The sequence below is a fragment of the Hemibagrus wyckioides genome, linkage group LG26, assembly GCF_019097595.1.
Source record: "Hemibagrus wyckioides isolate EC202008001 linkage group LG26, SWU_Hwy_1.0, whole genome shotgun sequence".
Taxonomy (NCBI): Eukaryota; Metazoa; Chordata; class Actinopteri; order Siluriformes; family Bagridae; genus Hemibagrus; species Hemibagrus wyckioides.
In genome coordinates, this window is record NC_080735.1 from 14,502,813 (window position 1) to 14,520,986 (window position 18,174).

General features: G+C 41.5%; 1 protein-coding gene across 1 annotated transcript; it reads right to left on the reverse strand.

The window, feature by feature from the left end:
• Nucleotides 1-208: 208 nt before the first annotated feature.
• dlx2b (distal-less homeobox 2b) lies at nucleotides 209-3,133 on the reverse strand. Its single transcript, XM_058379913.1, has 3 exons — nucleotides 2,592-3,133; nucleotides 1,581-1,765; nucleotides 209-1,483 (listed from the first exon to the last, which is right to left on the reverse strand). Exons 1-3 carry the CDS (start codon nucleotides 2,917-2,919, stop codon nucleotides 1,160-1,162), a joined length of 837 nt encoding a protein of 278 aa, XP_058235896.1. The 5' UTR covers nucleotides 2,920-3,133; the 3' UTR covers nucleotides 209-1,159.
• Nucleotides 3,134-18,174: the final 15,041 nt, after the last annotated feature.

Below are 18,174 nucleotides of genomic sequence, written 5' to 3' on the forward strand. Positions count from 1 at the left end.
CAGGGGTACATCATGTAAATTACACAACTAGACCTTAAAACCTTCATGCACGTTTTCAGGAGAAAGATGGGCCTACACACTAACGGCACCTTTGATGATAATACCCTACCGACAAGGAAAAGCAGTTTAATACTCGTTTGTCCCTCAGAGTCTAGGCAAAAGTTACGTAATAAATGTAGAACATTTTGGCAGCTTTATTTCTGAAAGTGTACATTTGCCTTAAATGCTACAAAAACATTTGTGGGATGTATTATTGTAATGTTCAATGTATGGTGCTCATTCAAATACTCTTTGGAAAGTTAAGGGCTTGGAAAAGGAATAGGAAGTCACTCCATTTTAGGGTTTTTACATAAGGTTTCCCCAAAATAACAATTATCTTTCACATTTTCTCAGAGTGCACTGTACTTGAAATGTGTTTTTTGTTCTCCAGGAGAAGGATTCTCCAGGAAATTTCCATGCGTTGTATAAATGCTGTCCCATTTGAAAAATAAAAACTTACTCACAGGTCCCTTGAGGGTTCTCTTGACATAAGGGGGCACTGAGATATGATTCCCACAATTCTCTGTCTTTAAGTTGTCATTGTTTTTTTTGTTTGTTTCTTTTTTTACAGGAGGGATTGCTCCGAGCTATTTTCTGCCCCCAACCAAGAGTAAAAACCCGGCACCAGTCACTCCGCGGTTTATTTGTATTTCAGTGCAGCCACGTTGTAAAGTTAAAGTTAGTCAGACACAGTTCTAGGTCGACATCAAAATGCACGTTTTCTTTCTTTCCTTTTTTTTATTATTGTGAGTACAAGTTGTATAAACAGCATGATAGATTACTCTGCAGGCCTAATATAGTCTGATAGGAAAATGTACAATGGACGCAATAAAAGGCTACCCGTTTTTTTTTTCGTGTACTTGGCATGTGATTTATCCCACTGTCCTGTGACTGCAAAGAGAAAACAAATAAATAAATAGAAAAATAATTTAATGTGCGTCGGTTTGTTGCACGTTCAGCGCACTCGAGAGCGCCAGGGCAATCCACAGCAAAAGAAAAATAAAAACCACCAGAATTCAAATTGCATGTCGGAGTTTGTGTGTTTTCTTTTCCTCGTGCTTGTATGTGCACTACAAGTTCATTGTCCTGTAACAGGTGCAACTGATCCCCGAGTCTGTGGCTAGAAAATGGCACCAGCGCTCATGGCGGAGTTGTGATGGGGTTGCGAGAGCGCGCTTGGCTGTAAATGCGCGCTCGTGGATGAGTACCAAGGATAGTTGGACAAATATGATGGCGCAGTGGTGTTAGGGGGACCTGTGGCCTGTTCTGTGTTAGAGTCCCCGTCTCCTGCAGCTTGTTGATTCGGGGGGAAATCCCAGGCGGTGTGCGGGGGAGGAGACGCCGGAGGAGAGTCACCTGAGCCCACGTGTTGCTCCGGCGGAATCTCCCCATTTTTCCACAACTTTTTGAACTTGGAGCGCCGGTTCTGAAACCAGATCTTCACCTGCGGGAGAGGAAGAGCAAGGCAGAACATGAGAGATCACACCCTTGAGAATGCTGGGTTCCTCGAACTAAAAATGAAAAAGTGCAAGATTGCTGACCTGAGTCTGCGTGAGGCCCAGTGAGGCTGCGAGCTCTGCGCGCTCCGGTAGCGCCAAGTACTGTGTCTTCTGGAAACGGCGTTGGAGGGCAGCCAGCTGGAAGCTCGAGTAGATGGTTCGCGGTTTCCGGACTTTCTTTGGCTTGCCGTTCACCATGCGCACCTCCGGCTCGCTCTCGTCTTTCTCTAACCCGGGACACACACATAAAACTTGAACACGCTGCATACATCACCAGTATATGTAGATGTAGAGGTTGGAAAGATTCTGCTAGTTAGATAAAGTGGGCAAAGGTTAGAAAGAAACGCGTACCACAATGTTTCCAACCTCTACATTTATTCCAAAAGTCTACACTGCAATTACAAGCCGAACTTTGGATATTCACGGTTTTATTCTTCAGTGTGGTTTTATTCTTCAGTTTATTCTTCATATATATATTCATATATATATATATATATATATATATATATATATATATATATATATATATATATATATATATATATATATATATATGTTTATTCTTCATATATATATATATATGTATATATATATATATATATAATTATATAAGTATAAGTAAGTAAATTATATAAGTATGAGAAGCTTCTCATACTTTATATATACATATATATTGCTTTCTGCTATAATGATTAGTTTTTGAAATACAGACCAGTTTCATCCTTTCTTCTTTTTTTTAGCAAGGCTAAAAAGTTTTGACTCCCTTCATTTATTGAATCATTTTCCAGTCAGGAAATTCGTGCATGATAAACTTTCTTAAAAAACTTTTCTTAAGAACCCCCCCCCCCAGTTTTTTATTCCGCTTTTCATTTTCTCCTCAAAAATCTTTTTTGGAATGGTTTCTTGAAACAAACAAAACAAAACAAAACAAACGTTTAATCGATCGTGCTACTAGACAAATTCTCACATGCAGCTTACTTTCACTATGTTTACTGTGTGTGAACGAGCTTAAGCTGTTCCTGTATAGAGAACCGAGGCGCACTGGATCTTTACCTGGTTCTGTAGGAGTTGGTGATGAAGAACCGGGTCCGTAGGCGCCGTAAGCGCCGTATGAAGAGCCGAAGCCCATGTCATAGGGTTTGGGGCTGTAGGGTCCGCTGCTCACCCCTCCGCCATGAGCGTACGAGTAGGAGGCGAGCTGCGCGTAAGCCGCCGTTCCTGCGCAGTTTGCGCTCTGAGGAATGCTATAGAAACTGCTGTCGGTGACGGTGGACACCGGCAGTGTAGGCGAGTCCTGAGACTTGTGCACGGCGCTGAAGTTGCTGGAGGTAAGGTGTGTTGTGTGCATATCCGAACCAAGGCTATCCAGAACCGCGGTCATCTCTCCCCTCTCCTTCTTGTAATTACCTTCGCAGTAATTAAAGCAGCGATCTGAACGAACTGACAGTACTCCCGCTTAAGTATATGGTTGTGGTCCGAACTGTTTTTGGAACTTGCTGTTTAATGATGGACGGTTGACCCGATGGAGGCAGTGATTCACTGGAGTCCTTGCTGAAGTCTCATAATACACTGCTGGTGGTGCATTGGTGCTCCAGGTCTGTGTGTTTGAGATAGTGGTGGGTGGAGTCGATCTAGAGGGCGGGCACATCGCGCGGGGCGTCAAGTGAGGAACCAATGGATAGATGGATAGATTGCTGGACGCACGGATGGATAGATGGATAGACATGGGATGCAGTTCAGATTAATTTCCAATAACTTAATATTTGTTTTATTGCATGGCTATTTCATTACAATTAGAAACACTTTCATTTCTGACAGAGTTACTGCTTTAATAATAGAAATAATAGTCAGGCCATTCCCCTTATTAGTTTGGATGGGAAAACTTCCAGTTTGCATCTTGCCCCAGCCCCCTATCTAAAATCACATCTGTAAAATGATGTGATTTAGAATTTTGAAATAGCCATAATGAAGCTTAACTGCTCCTCAAATACCTAATGCCCTCTGTTTCATATTAGAGAAAAGGGCAAGGATCTACAATCCTTAATGTTTCTCTGGATAAACCCTTCAAGGTTCTGCATAGGAACTTAAAGTGTTTCCTCATGTCTATGAATTTTGGAGAAAAAAAAAACCCTTTCTTTTACAAATAAACCACTGAAAAAACCTTTCAGGAACATTTTCAGTTGGTTAAAAAGTCTGGTGTAAACTGTACAACAAAGTCTTCAGTGGCTGATAATCTATGACAAACTATCAAGACACCCCCCAATCATTGCAAAGACCAAGAGCAATTACCTGCCATAAATGCTACAAGCCCCATTGTTTGATATGAAAATTGTATTCACATATTTACAGTGACATACCTGCTGGGAAACAGAAAAAATATATACAGATAATTCTGCTTCTTAAAATTTATTTATATACTGGTTTACATTTTCTGCAAGAATTTTATGGCTTTGATGGTTTATGTCTGGTTTAGGTCTGGTCTGTTGCAGGGTTATTTATCATTTGTTGCAGTCCACCTACCAGCATGTTTTCAGGAGGTGGGTGAAAACCGAAGAACCCAAAGGAAATCCACCCTAACCTTTTGGAAAGAACATCAGAAAGACCCCACCACACACACAGTACCGTAAGATCTTGATTGTACCTGGGACTCTGGGGCTGTGAGGCAACATAAGCTTTTGTGATACCCTTAAGGATATTGTTATTATTATTATTAATAGTAGTAGTAGTAGCAGTAGTAGTAATAGCTGTAGTAGTAGTAGCATTAATAGCATTAGTAGTAGCAAGTGTGTTATTAAATACAGGGAGAAGTGTAAAACTTTTTTCTCTGATAGCCGCACAAGCACTACAGATGTGATGGCAAGGAAATCTTGAGTATTCATTAGAGTCTGTTTAGATATCTATGAGTTTCCTTTCCTCAAGTCCAGGATCATTACAGTGGTGATCAACCTACAAAGTCCATGTCTATTAAATCACCATTAAACCAAGGCGTATTACCACCAGGTCATCACCGGACACCAGAGGTTCACGAGACACCTTTTAAACCACCTGTTAATTTAATTAGGACACTCAAGACTGTGATAATAACCACACGACAATGATCTCCTACATATAAAAAAAACTGTTTTAATTCCTACATTAGGCACGATACAATGATTTGTACACACGCAGAGCCATTTGGAGTCGCTCTCTGATAGCATTTGGCGACTCCTACCGGTAAAAGTGTGCACTGCGGCCTGTGCGGACCGCGCATGCGCACCAGTCTGCTTCCAGCACATGAATGCAGACGGCGCCACACAGTCGCCTCAGCCTCCTCAGGTGAGCAAAACAGCAATTTACCTCCGGTAAACACCGGGGATAAAAAAAAGAAGCTCGTAGGCCACCTGATGCCCTGTCGCGCCAAACGCCCCCCTAAAACGCCCCAACAAGTGGCAATTTTCTCTGAGTCTCCAGTCAGCGCTACTGAGGTCGACAGAGACTACGTGCTAATTTCAGGATACTCAGCTGAGCAGGCTAGGCCCTTTGGCTGCCGAAAATGCCAGCGTTACAGTTTGAAGGAGATTTATCCTTGAGCCTTGTAATACTCTCTCAGGACAGTTGGGTTTATTTTAGCTCCGTGACACAGCCGTTTTCCCCCTCACTTTATGTCCATTCTCATCCTAACAAGGATACTAGTGGTACAATCCGTCATTTTGTCCCGCCATTTGGTTCAAGCAGCCTTAAACATCTTTGTCCTCGGGATTCATTGTTTGGAATTAGTACTTCATCTCATCAGTGAAATTCTTTCTTCACATATCCCAGCCTTGGAGGTTGAGGTCAGAGCGCAGGGTCAGCACCCCTGGAGCAGAGAGGGTTAAGGGCCTTGCTCAAGGGTTCCAACAGTGGCAACTTGGGCTTGAACCGCTGATCTTCTGGTCAACAACCCAAAGCCTTAACCACTTGAGCCACCAAGTATAACTAAGTCTCAGTACAACCATGACACTGACATTGGTGTGTGTTTCTGTGTGTCACACACATAGACTCGGTGGAATTTTTACACATCTCAGTGTCACTACTGGTTTAGGAAACAATCCTCTAACCAGAAATATCCTGTGCGACTGCCATAACCATGACTGCCGATGGTGTGGAAACTCTTTCTGGCTACAGAAAGTTTTGGCAAATTATTCATTTTCATTAAATCCACTAAAATTATAGGCCATGAATATGAGTGGTGAGTGGTGAGTAACAAAAAGTGATGGAAATGAATTTGTAATAAATAATAATAAAAATGAAATGAAGAGTTGTTCGATGTTATAAATGACTGATTTCTGTCATTTTGTCATTTGTCAGTGCCATGAACAGCCAGAAGTGGAAGTGGCCTGGAAATATTCTCTGATTTAAAGCAAGAAATACGGAACGCTAAACAGAAATGCGTGTGAATTGAAAGCAAATCCGATAATCGTAGTTGATCCACACGTATTATCTGTGTTTATTTGTTCTTGCTGTGTAGATCCCTTGTGCAATGCAAGAAAATCATGTCAAACTATTTTAATGTGGAGAAAATTAACAGTGAAGAATTATATATATATATATATATATATATATATATATATATATATATATATATATACATACACATATATATATATATATATATATATATATATATATATATATATATATATATGTGTGTGTATATGATAATTTATAATCATTTAAATCTAGTGAGCTAGGAAGCTCCTGAGCTTTCAGGAAGTTTTCACTTTCCCATTTGGAGTTTGATAATACACAGATCAGGCATAACATTATGACCACTGACAGGTGAAGTGAATAACACTGATGATCTCCTCATCATGGCACCTGTTAGTGGGTGGGATATATTAGGCAGCAAGTCAACATTTTGTCCTCAAAGTTGATGTGTTAGAAGCAGGAAAAATGGACAAGCATAAGGATTTGAGCGAGTTTGAGGAAAGGCCAAATTGTGATGGCTAGACCACTGGATCAGAGCATCTCCAAAACTGCAGCTCTTGTGGGGTGTTCCCGGTCTGCAGTGGTCAGTCTCTATCAAAAGTGGTCCAAAGAAGGAACAGTGGTGAACAGGCGACATGGGCATTGATGCACGTGGGGAGCAAATAAAAGGCTAAAGTCTGGATCATGTGGTCCGAGCCAACAGACGAGCTACTGTTGCACAAATTGATGAAGTTCGTGCTGGTTCTGATAGAAGGTGTCAGAATACACAGTGCATCACAGTTTGTTGCGTATGGGGCTACATAGCTGCAGACCTATGGGCACGTGAGCATCAGAGCAGTGGAAGAACATGGCCTGGTCTTTCTTTTACATCACATGGATGGCTGAGTGTGTTCGTTACTTACCAGGAGAACACATGGCACCAAGATACACTATGGGAAGAAGGCAAGCTGGCAGAGGCAGTGTTATGCTTTGGCCAATGTTCTGCTGGGAAACCTTGGGTCCTGCCATCCATGTGGATGTTACTTTGATACGTACCACCTACCTAAGCAATGTTGCAGACCATGTACATCCCTTTCATGAAAACAGTATTCCCTGATGTCTGTGGTCTCTTTCAGCAGGATAATGTGCCGTGCCACAAAGCAAAAATTGTTCAGGAATGGTTTGATGAGCACAACAAGAAGTTTGAGGTGTTTCCTCCAAATTCCCCAGATCTCAATCCAATAGAGTATCTGTGGGATGTGCTGGACAAACAAGTCAGACCCATGGAGGCCCCACCTCGCAACTTACAGGATCTGCTGCTAACATCCTGGTGCCAGATACCACAGCACACCTTCAGGGATCTAGTGGAGTCCATGCCTCGAGTCAGGGCTGTTTTGGCAGCAAAAGGGGGACCAACACAATATTAATAATGTTATGGCTGTATTTGTACTTTAACATAAAGTGATGAAGACCCCCAAATGGGAGTCATATTTATAACTTATAAAAACAAACAGTGCAAAGTAGCAGCACAGTATCTCAAATGAAAAGGCAGTGGACATGATCAGAACTGACCAGAAAATGGTCCTCTATTGAGTCAAAACTCTTTAATTATATGAGAACTTTTGAAGAACTCTTGAGGAACCGTTGTTGTCAGTGTAGTGCTGAAACTATGGCGCCCCACTGAGGCGGTTTATGATTACTGCATGTGCTCTTCCACAAACACACACACACACACATACAATTAAATATTGCTTCTATACAGCTTTTATTTCATCAGAAAGATTTACATTTTTTCAGTTGCTGATCACAATCACTTATATTGAGAAAAAAGGTACATGTTTTCATATTAGTAGCCATGTATCCAAAGACATATCCAAATGATTTGAAACCCTGTCACAAATATTTACATTTCAATACATACAAATTTTCAAGGGTTATTTTGGGTAGTTAAAGGGTTCCTAGCTTCCTAAAGTGGTTCTACCAGGAACTTCCTACCTAAAGTAGCTCCACCTTGCTGTGGTATCCTAAGTAAAGTAGCTTTATATTTTGTAAAGTATACTTTATTTATTCTTATGTGAAATTCTTCTTTCACATATCCCATCCTTATAGGGTTGGGGTCAGAGCGCAGGGTCAGCCATGATGTAGGAGCATGTAGGGGTGGTGGGAGGTCGAGGGCCTTGCTCAAGGGCCCAGCATTGGCAGCTTGGTGGTACTGGGGCTTGATCCCTGATCTTCTGATCTTTGGCACCCAGAGCCACCACTGCTTATCTGGAGATGTGCATAATCTGTGCCTTAGCAATTACCTTAGAGGAAATTGCTTTAGAGGAAATCTTTAACTGTACACTACATGCAACTTTCTTTGTGCAGTGACAAAAGATCTAGTCCTGAGGGTTCCACCTCAGGGACAACATATATTTAATACCCTTTTATTTTATTGATTGATTGATTTATTTATTTTAAAAAAGGTTCCACCCCAACATCTGTTTATTTGTGTTCCAGAATTATACATTTATTTTGCGTGTTCCTTGAGGTGTTTCAATGACATCACAAGAGGGCGCTATTGGATATCTAAGTATTCCTCATCTACATGAAAACCTTATCCAATGCCAGTGTCTTTCCCCGTGATATGGACAACCACCCAGCCGATCTCGGCTCAGCTTACACTAGCATTAACGACTTACTCCCATGATGACTGGCTGTTTTTTTTTCTTTTCAGATTACAGTGCAGCCTTGTAGATCTGCTGATACAGGGCTAGCTCATTCCTGGGTGCTGATTACTCATTCACAGTCACACGGTTCACCTTTTACATGAACGTCAGCCATGCGAGTCCTTCAGCTCGGCCTGCTTTCTAACACCACTGATGTGTGAATGTGACGGTATGAGGTCAGTGCGAAAAAGCCTGCACTGCCCTAGCTGAAGATTTCCAAATAAAGAGAAGCGAGCGAGAGAGACGAGCGCCTGTGTGTGGATTCTTGGAATATACTTCAAAGACAAGTGTATCACCTGGCATTCATCAGGACAAATACCAATACTGTAAAAAAGAAACAAAGGAATCTCATCCCCATGCTCGCAGGCATGCTGCTGCTGCTGCCTGATGGACAGTTCTGTCAGCGATAACGAGAACATCGTGGACAATGTGTTTTTCTGTCTGTTGGGAAATTATATCCTGTGCCAATATGATATTATTACAACAAAATTGCTTTGGCTGGATAATTTGTACTTTGTCCTGGCATCTGATCTGGAGATGGAGATGTTAGGCATGTTCCAGTAGTCATAGAAAGTCCAGAGCAGACACAAGGTATAGGAAAGGAAAGGAAATATTGTCTTATGCATAAAAATTAACTTTATATGATGCATCATGGAGTTTGCATGTTCTCCCCATGCCTGCGTGGGTTTACTCCGGGTACTCCGGTTTCCTCCCACAGTCCAAAAAACATGTACATTAGGTTGATTGGTAATTCTAAATTGCCCATAGGAGTGAGTGTGTCTGTGTGGCCCTGTGATGGACTGGTGACCTGTCCAGGGTGTTCCCCTGCCTCTCGCCCAATGTGTGCTCCGATCGGCTCCAGCAGACCCCCATGACCCTAATTAGGAATAAAGCGGGTATAGAAATTGGATGGATGGATGCATAATTTATTATATGTATATCTAGTATATCTACAGCATATATGCATAAATGGGCGTAGTATTGCCTTGATCCATTTGGGCATCCACGTCAAATTATTTCCTATCAGTAATTTTCTGAAAGCGGGTTATTTCTCCGGAACCATCAGCACCATCAGAAAAAAGAACAATCCGATTCATGCAGCATATCAGTGAAAGTGGTGTCAGGTGATTACGCAGACTGAAAACACCCCCTAGATTTGATCTCTAGATATGGACCGGTATTTTTCAGACACTGCTCTTGACGCATTTGTATCACGTCATCAGCTAGTGCAGATCATAAAGATTTCTTTTGAGCCAACTTGAGTACAAATGACATAAAAGGATATATTTTAGTGGTTTTTTTTTTTGTGTGTGTGTGAATGGATCTTCCTGATGATTACATATGGTTCCTTTTTGTGTAACATGTGCTTACACACTAAGGCTTTCCATGAGATTTCGAAGCATGACGATGTTGTTCTTTCAGCCTCAGGAGCGTCACCGAGATAAGATACTGATGTTTGGGTTTCAGTCGGCACTTCATTTCATCCCGAAGGTGTTCCGTGGGGATGAGTCGGAGTCAGGGCTCGGCGCAAGATCCTTAACACCAACCTTAACACACCATGTCATCATGGAGCACTCTTTTAAGCACCGGGAAAAAATCATGATGGAGCAGGTTTGAGCTTCAGTGAAGGCTACAGCATGCACAGATACGTGGAAGAATCACATACTTTTGGCCACATAGTGTATATTATTACTAAGCATGCTGTAATAGTATACAGTTTTGTCTAATCTACAAAGTTTCACACTTTATATATGCATTATTATTACTGATCAGCCATAACATTATGACCACCTGCGTAATATTGTGTTGCTCTCCCTTTTTGCTGCCAAAACAGCCCCGACTCGTCGAGGCATGGACTCCGCTAGATCCCTGAAGGTGTGCTGTGGTATCTGGCACCAAGATGTTAACAGCAGATCCGTTAAGTCCCGTAAGTTGCGAGATGGGGCCTCCATGGATTGGACTTGTTTGTCCAGCACATCCCACAGATACTCGATTAGATTGAGAACTCGTTGTTGCACCATTTTTGCTTTGTGGCACGGTGCATTATCCTGCTGAAAGAGGCCACAGCCATCAGGGAATACCGTTTCCATGAAAGGGTGTACATGGTCTGCAACAATGCTTAGGTAGGTATAACATCCACATGGATGGCAGGATGGCAGGTTTCCCAGCAGAACATTGCCCAAAGCATTGCCTTCTTCCCATAGTGCATCCTGGTGCCATGTTTTCCCCTGGTGATAAAAACTGTGCCACTTTTACTTCCAATAATTTTCTCTTTATGGTCATTTACCCTATTCATTGTCATTTATCATACATTAACCCTATTCATTAAGCCAGTACAGTAAGCTTTAACTCGATGCCATGTTCCATGTTAGTCATGATTTATGTGTGACTCATCATCCATATCATCCACCATTTCCTGTGAGAGCTGCCTGCCAATCCCAACCGATCATGATTAATAAGGCATTGTACTGAACAGACTTCCTTTGTTTGTGTCAGATACCCGACATGACTGTTCAGGCCACATCAGGCAGGTACAGTATATCCTTCCATTTAAAGCACTGTATCATTCATGCAGGATGAATAAAGGAGCGTAGATTTGAAAATGAAATGAAGTACATGATTCTTTACCTCTCTCTCTCTCTCTCTCTCTATGTCACTTTAATTTTTTATCTCTTAACCCCCACCCCCACCCCCCAGAGCCTCCATGATATGGCGAGCACACCTGTATGTCCATGCCCTTGCTTTCAGGCATATTGCTTCCAGATGAGATAAGATTCTCAGCTTCAGATGTGGTTTGAAGTTCATAGCTGCCCTCCATGTGCTCCAAGAAGAACCCTTTATTTGCCAACGAACCCCCGAAAGAACCATTTCCAGGAGTACTGTAACAAATAAAAGCTACCTGAAAGAAAGAGCTGTACAGATAATTTCCCATAACATTTCTTATCAGGAAGTGTGTTTCTTTTTTTTATCAGTACAGGGAAATATCAAACTTCCAGTGTTTGGTAATCACTCCTACACTACACAGCTATAGGGAAAAGGGTCGAAGTGTTTCTTTAAGTCTCTGGGAGTATGTGGTTTATTGAATCAGATCTCTGAAATTCTAACAGCTGCTACAAAAATCATGAGATCATTTGGACTACATCACAAGCCTCTGTATACAGTAGGAGCTTTAGTAACCGGTGTTTTGGAGATCTGCAGGATTTTATGAAGAACAGCCTTAAGGCTGGGTGGGAACAGGCAGGGAATGATGAGACGTGAATGAATGAGCAGGGTGTGTGTGTGTGTGTGTGTGTTGGAACAGGGTACACGGGTGTCTGTTGAAACAGGTAACACTGTGACTGGAAATGTACTTTTTGCTAGTTCCTACAGGCATTAAATGTAGAAGCATTTTTCAACGTTAGACTCCGGTGTTGCACACAGACACATCTGTTCCCCAGAAGAAGTACAGTTTAAGGTAGAAATGATTTATGTACAGAACAAGGACATGCAATCTGAAATCTCCCACATTTCCACTTGACATGCCAAAGCTAGTGAAGTAACTAAAATGCACTACACTATAGAACGGTGCAGGAATTATGGCATATATCTTTGTAAGCCGACCCCGAAGTTAGCATCCCAAACGTTCCCTTGACAAAAAGCTAATAGTATTTTCCCATAGATGTTTTGGATTATTGCAGAAAATAATGTTTTGTCATTATCAAAAGTTTATGATTCTTACATTTCATCACAGTGTAAAAGTGTACAGCTGAGGAGTCGAGGCTGGGAGATTCTAACTCAAAAACCTTGGTACGACATCTCTCTCTCTCTCTCTCTCTCTCTCTCTCACACACACACACACACACTTTTTCTCTCACTCTTGCTTTTTCTCTCTTGCTTGTTCTCTCTCTCTCTCTCTCTCTCTCTCTCTCACACACACCCACACACACACGAGCAAGAGAGAAAAAGCAAGAGTGAGAGAAAAATCTCACTCTTGCTTTTTCTCTCTTGCTTGTTCTCTCTCTCTCTCTCTCTCTCTCCTTCTTTTCTCTGTAGTTATTTCTCTCTCGCTCTCTCGCTTTTTCTCTGTAGTTATTTCTCTCTCTCTCTCCCTCTCTCACACACACACACTTTTTCTCTCACTCTTGCTTGTTCTCTCTCTCTCTCTCTCTCTCTCTCTCTCTCTCTCTCTTTTTCTCTGTAGTTATGTCTCTCTCTCTCTCTCTCTCTCTCTCTCTCTTTCTCTCTCTCTCCAGAAGATTGGGGGTTCAAGCCCCAACACCGCCAAGTGGGCCCTTGAGCAAGGCCCTTAACCCTCTGTATCATGACCCTGTGCTCTGACCCCAACCTCCAAGGCTGGGATATGTTTAGAAAGAATTTCACTGTGCTTTCTCTCTCTCTCTCTCTCTCTCTCTCTCCTCTTTCACTCTCTTTCACCATTGGAATATTGTGCAGTACAGGAGTATATGGGAGTACACAGGAGTATATTTGGGCTAGTTTAAAACGAATTAGCCATCACATTGATTTGTTTTTTAAAAAGAAAGTACATAATTATAAACATTTTTGAATCAGTTTCTGCAAACACAGGCCACACCGAAAAACAAAAGGAAAATGCAGACAGAATATCTACAGTTTACAAACTCATTACTAAGAGATCCTGCAAAGATGAAGAGAGGTTTAAGGGATTTATGGAGTAAATAATGCCTGTACTTCAGAAATGCATGCGCGCCTCAGTGATCATGTTTCTTGCGACTCTCTTGTGATCAGTGCTTACAGGTCAGTTTGTACAGGGATGTAGGTTTGGCTCAGAACCGCTAACCTTACTCCGAGTTCAGGAGAGCGTGCATCAGGGTCACCGTGTCTAATGTGGAATGTCTTGGTTTTGCACTCGCACCGTTACAAACGTATTTCATCTTGCCGTATTTGTCATTTGATTTACACACCGGATTTGCATTCGTTTCTCAGTGTGCTAAGACTAATATTATTTACATAACATTTACATTAATGTTTCCGGCATTTGGCAGACACCCTTCTCCCTTATCCAGAGCAACGCTCAAAAGAAGAAGAACTGAGGGCTAGAAGCCTTTATTATCGAAGTTATAGGAAGTTGGGGTCAGAGCAGATGGGCAGCTATGATACAGCACCCCTGGAGCCGAGAGGGTTAAGGACCTTGCTTTCTAGCCCAGCAGTGGAGCTTAGTGGTGCTGGGGCTTGAACCCTGATCCTGTGATCAACAACCCAGAGCAGTTCTTTATCAATGAATACATCAACATTGGTTCACTTAGGATACCATCAGCCGAAAATCTGTGTTAGGAGATTTTTGTTTTTAAAACTTCATAAAACAGAGAAAATAAGTGTTTCAGGAAGAGGTAGGTCTTCATCTGTCGTTTGAAGACTGTCCATCTAGGGGAAGTTCGTTCCACCACCTCAGTGCCAGAACAGTCTTGACGATATCTACCTCTTGATCACTCTTTCATCTGAACAAATGGCTAATCCTAATGCTAGATTTGATTTTTGCTTCATTACACAAGTTTGCTTACCAATGGCTTTATTTATATTAGGGAAATGATAGTTGTTTGTCCAGTTGGATTTTACCTTCCTGATTTGGTTATGCTAGTCCTACAGGATGTTTACACAGATCGCCTAGCATTGTGTTGTGATGACTCATAATGATTTCATAGACACTTTATAAATATGATCCAGTATCACGATTATGGTGCCCTTTTAGGTGGCTTATGGGGTATTTTTTTTACTATTATGCTAGTTGTTTTGTGGTCATTCATGGTCTTATTGAACACGATCCATTGTGGGGCAAGACTCCCTAACAAATTGTGAAGTCTGTTAGCAAGGAAATGAGGCTAGCATTTATTTTTCTACCTTGGTTAGACTGCTGTACTTCAGACTCCAAACAAACACATGAGGATTTAGATCGTAATTGAATGCAATAGCGCCCGCTTTTGTTTAGAACATTGAAATTTACTTCTAGTCTTAGATCTTAGGGCAATACAAGTCAAGTCAAATCCTGTTTATTTATAAAGCGCAGTTAAATCAACAGTGCTGTACAATCACAGGCTGCGTATAGAGATCCAAGAATTAAACGCAGTTAAAATAATATTTATTATGAAAATGACCTTTGAGTGACCATTCGGTTTGTAGAATAAAAATGACTTTTAAACCAGATTTAAAAGTGATAACGGCAGGGGCGGAGCTAATGTGAGGCGGGACGCTGTTCCTGTGTGTGTGTGTGTGTGTTTTGTTCAGAAACTGTTTCTATTTAAGCTGTTTTAATGATTATGTTTGGACGAGAATAAGCGAGGTCATTAAGAAGACCCACCGTTCTTCAGAGCCTCAGTCTGGTTAAATTTTGGCCCTGTATGAATGCCATGCCTTCTCAATTGCAAACGAAAGATGGAAACTGTTTGTAATTTACAGTTTTCTTGTGGATTTCTTTTATTGACAGGGTTTTCTCCCCCCTGTATTGGAACTCGCTAGGACTGTAGTAGAGTGATTTAAGCGTTTGTTGTGTGTGTTTGCATTTTCTGGCTCCCAAACGTAATTCCTCAGGGTAATGAGTAGTCTGCACAGTAATCTGTGAAGAGACACACACACTCTCACTCTCTGTCTCTCTCTCTGTCTCTCTCTCTCTCTGTCTCTCTCTCTCACACACACACACCAATCCCCGAAGCAAATGCATTTTATTTGCTGTCGGTGGTTTTGAGATTTACCACACAGCTAGCTGGGTTAGCATTGTTTACCCTCAGCCTCTCACTATTAAGAATTATTGAGCAAAGCCACTGTGTATAAACTGTGAAGGTTAAACGCCTGAAATCTGGCACTATCACCATTTCCCTCGACATCATTTGGACCTACCACACATAGATACACAAATAACTTTCCTTATCTGAGGACCTTTGTAGCCCTCATATATACACTGACCTTCGAGGAGTTCAAATAACCAACATCATGGGCTACTACAGCTTATGTCATGGCCTATAAATAGTATTAGAACAATACTCCCAGTGTTTGTGGCCCCACAAAAAGAGGAATGGGAGGAGGGTGTGAACTAGGTGAAGAAACGCCACTGTCCTCCTTTTCTGTTTGGAATAATAATTGAACTGTATTTTGCAGGAAGACGTAGAACAGCCTGGAACAAAAGGTGGAGGAAAAAGGAAATAAGATTAAGTAAAAAGGAAAGGGAACTGTGTAGGAGAGCAAAGAGGAAGACTTCCAGGGCATTAATGCAGCTCTGTAACTGTAGCTGATTTCTAACTGTTTTAAAAGAAGCATTTACAAGCGCGTTAATAGTGTTACATATGATTTCTCAGAATAACTGGAGCACGATAAGTGCTTACGTTTACGATTAGCGGGTGTCATTTAGAAAGGCTAGCCGCTTTTATTATAGTGGTCTATGGATCTGTAGCACTTTACAGTCACTGGAGGGCACTTAGTTGTAAGTTGGGTCATTTGCACACAAGCATCAGTGATGAGTGACGGAAACGAAGCAGGGTCAAACACGGATCATTCAACTGAATTCAATTAAATTGATTTGTATAGCGCTTTTAACAACTGTCTCAAAGCAGCTTTACAGAAGTACAGAAGCAGAGACGGTGGCAACACCCTGAGATGATATGAGGAAGAAACCTTGAGAGGAACCAGGCTCAGAAGGGAACCTCATCCTCATTTGGGTGACTCTGGACAGTATAATTAATGTCCTTTCTACAACAAGGGCCCATGAGGAACTATTAGGTCAGACAGTCACGGTGTGATAGTCTCCAAGTAGCTTTGTCCACAGCTGTCTCCTGCTCACAAGCTGTCCACACAGATCCATCCACAGCATCAGTGAGCACCCATGATGGATCCATCAGATTAAAAGAACAGTCACTACCTAACCATCCAACCCACTGATCCTCAGAGACACAAATACATCTTTTTGAACTGCACAGAAGCGCAATCTGCCCTCTTCTGCCTAATGTTGCTCTTTTGGACTCCTAGTGCCTCCTGGTTAGGATTTTAATTTGCGTTCTCTCTTTAATCGAATTCCTGATGTCATTATTGCCACTGGGGGTCCTTGGTAATGGGTGGGTGGGTAAAATGGGGATATTGGGCTTATCAAAGGCTTGTGTAGCTTGTATATAAGACTGAACTGTTCATAGTGACATTTTGTTCATTCCATTTGGAACAGTATGTTATAGTATAATGAGGATGGGAAAACTCATGCCCAAGGCTATGATTGACTAATAACAGGAAAGGCGTGTTGGATGCTTGGTTAATGTCTCCTCTGTGCTTGAGGTTAAGAGACATGCCCAGAGTGAATCCACGTAGAGCGGATTATATTTACAGAGTCATAAACACAGCCAGGAGGAACACAATCACTCTTTCAATCGCGACTGACGACAAGTCTTGCGTCTACCTGTTGGAGTTTATGTGCCTCGGCCTGTCGTCAGTTCGTCATCCGACACGCCACCGTCCACCCGTGGAACTAAAATCATTCAAAATCAGATTTATATTACAAGATTTAATATGTGCTCTGTTTGTAAATGGCCATAAGTTAGTCTCTGGTCCTCAGGAATTACTGATTGAAGTTTATGTTAAATAGGTTTTGTTAGGTATTGTGAACATAATCCCTGGAGCTGGTTAAAGAGCTCACATTGTGAAACTGTTGAGAGGAGGAATTTATGTCTTACAATGGAATAAAGTCTGCACAACGTGTAAAATGTCAACTTTATGTGAGTTATTAGTGGCTGGAAATGACAACAGACTGACACTCGTCTCTCACTGATGATAATACACACGGTATAAAGGAGATCTGGAGGGTAAATACAAGCCATGCTTTTAAATCTGACTTAACTCTTTTTCCCCAGAGGCCATAAAATGGATTTTGCACCTGTTTTGTTGTGTCTGTGTTCAGCATTAAAGGTCTTTGTCACGTCACACTCCACAGTGGTGCTTTATATGGAGCTCAGTATGAAAGTAGACACTCAGGGCTTTAAGAATTTGTAGTTGCTCCAAGTGTGTGTTCATAAGCAGCTAAAATTCGGAGGTATTTATGTTCAACCACTAAAATTCTGTGTAAGGTTATCCGACAGAGGGAAACACACACGTCTCACACCGAGTCCTGTTTTATATCAGCTTCGCTGAGATAAAATCATCATTTATTTATACCGGTTAAAAATGTTTGGCGGCAGAATGGAACACCAGTGGACTGGTTCAAATTATTCAGCAAGTGAAATATACAGTGTAATAGCTATTTGTTAGTAAATAACTGCAATAAAAGAAATACATGGGATGAAATCTACCGAAACATTTAACTTCCTTCTATTAAGTAGATTCTATAGGTTTGTTTTTATAGTGTACAGAACATTAAATATGTAATATAATAATCAGCTAAATTCTGATAGATGATTGGATCCCTGTGTGGAAAATACCTTGATACCGTAGCTGGCTACTGTAAAAGTATGACATCTGTTGATATCTATACCGATCAGGCATAACATTATGAGCAGTGAGAGGTGAAGTGAATAAGACTG

What these genes read in the sequence shown, in the direction of transcription:
- dlx2b (XM_058379913.1), bottom strand. Translation starts at nt 2,919, where the DNA reads ATGACCGCGGTTCTGGATAGCCTTGGTTCGGATATGCACACAACACAC. An exon ending in ACCAACTCCTACAGAACCAG is followed by an intron (nt 1,766 to 2,591) that starts GTAAAGATCCAG and finishes GTCCCGGGTTAG; the next exon opens with AGAAAGACGAGAGCGAGCCG. An exon ending in TGGGCCTCACGCAGACTCAG is followed by an intron (nt 1,484 to 1,580) that starts GTCAGCAATCTT and finishes CCTCTCCCGCAG; the next exon opens with GTGAAGATCTGGTTTCAGAA.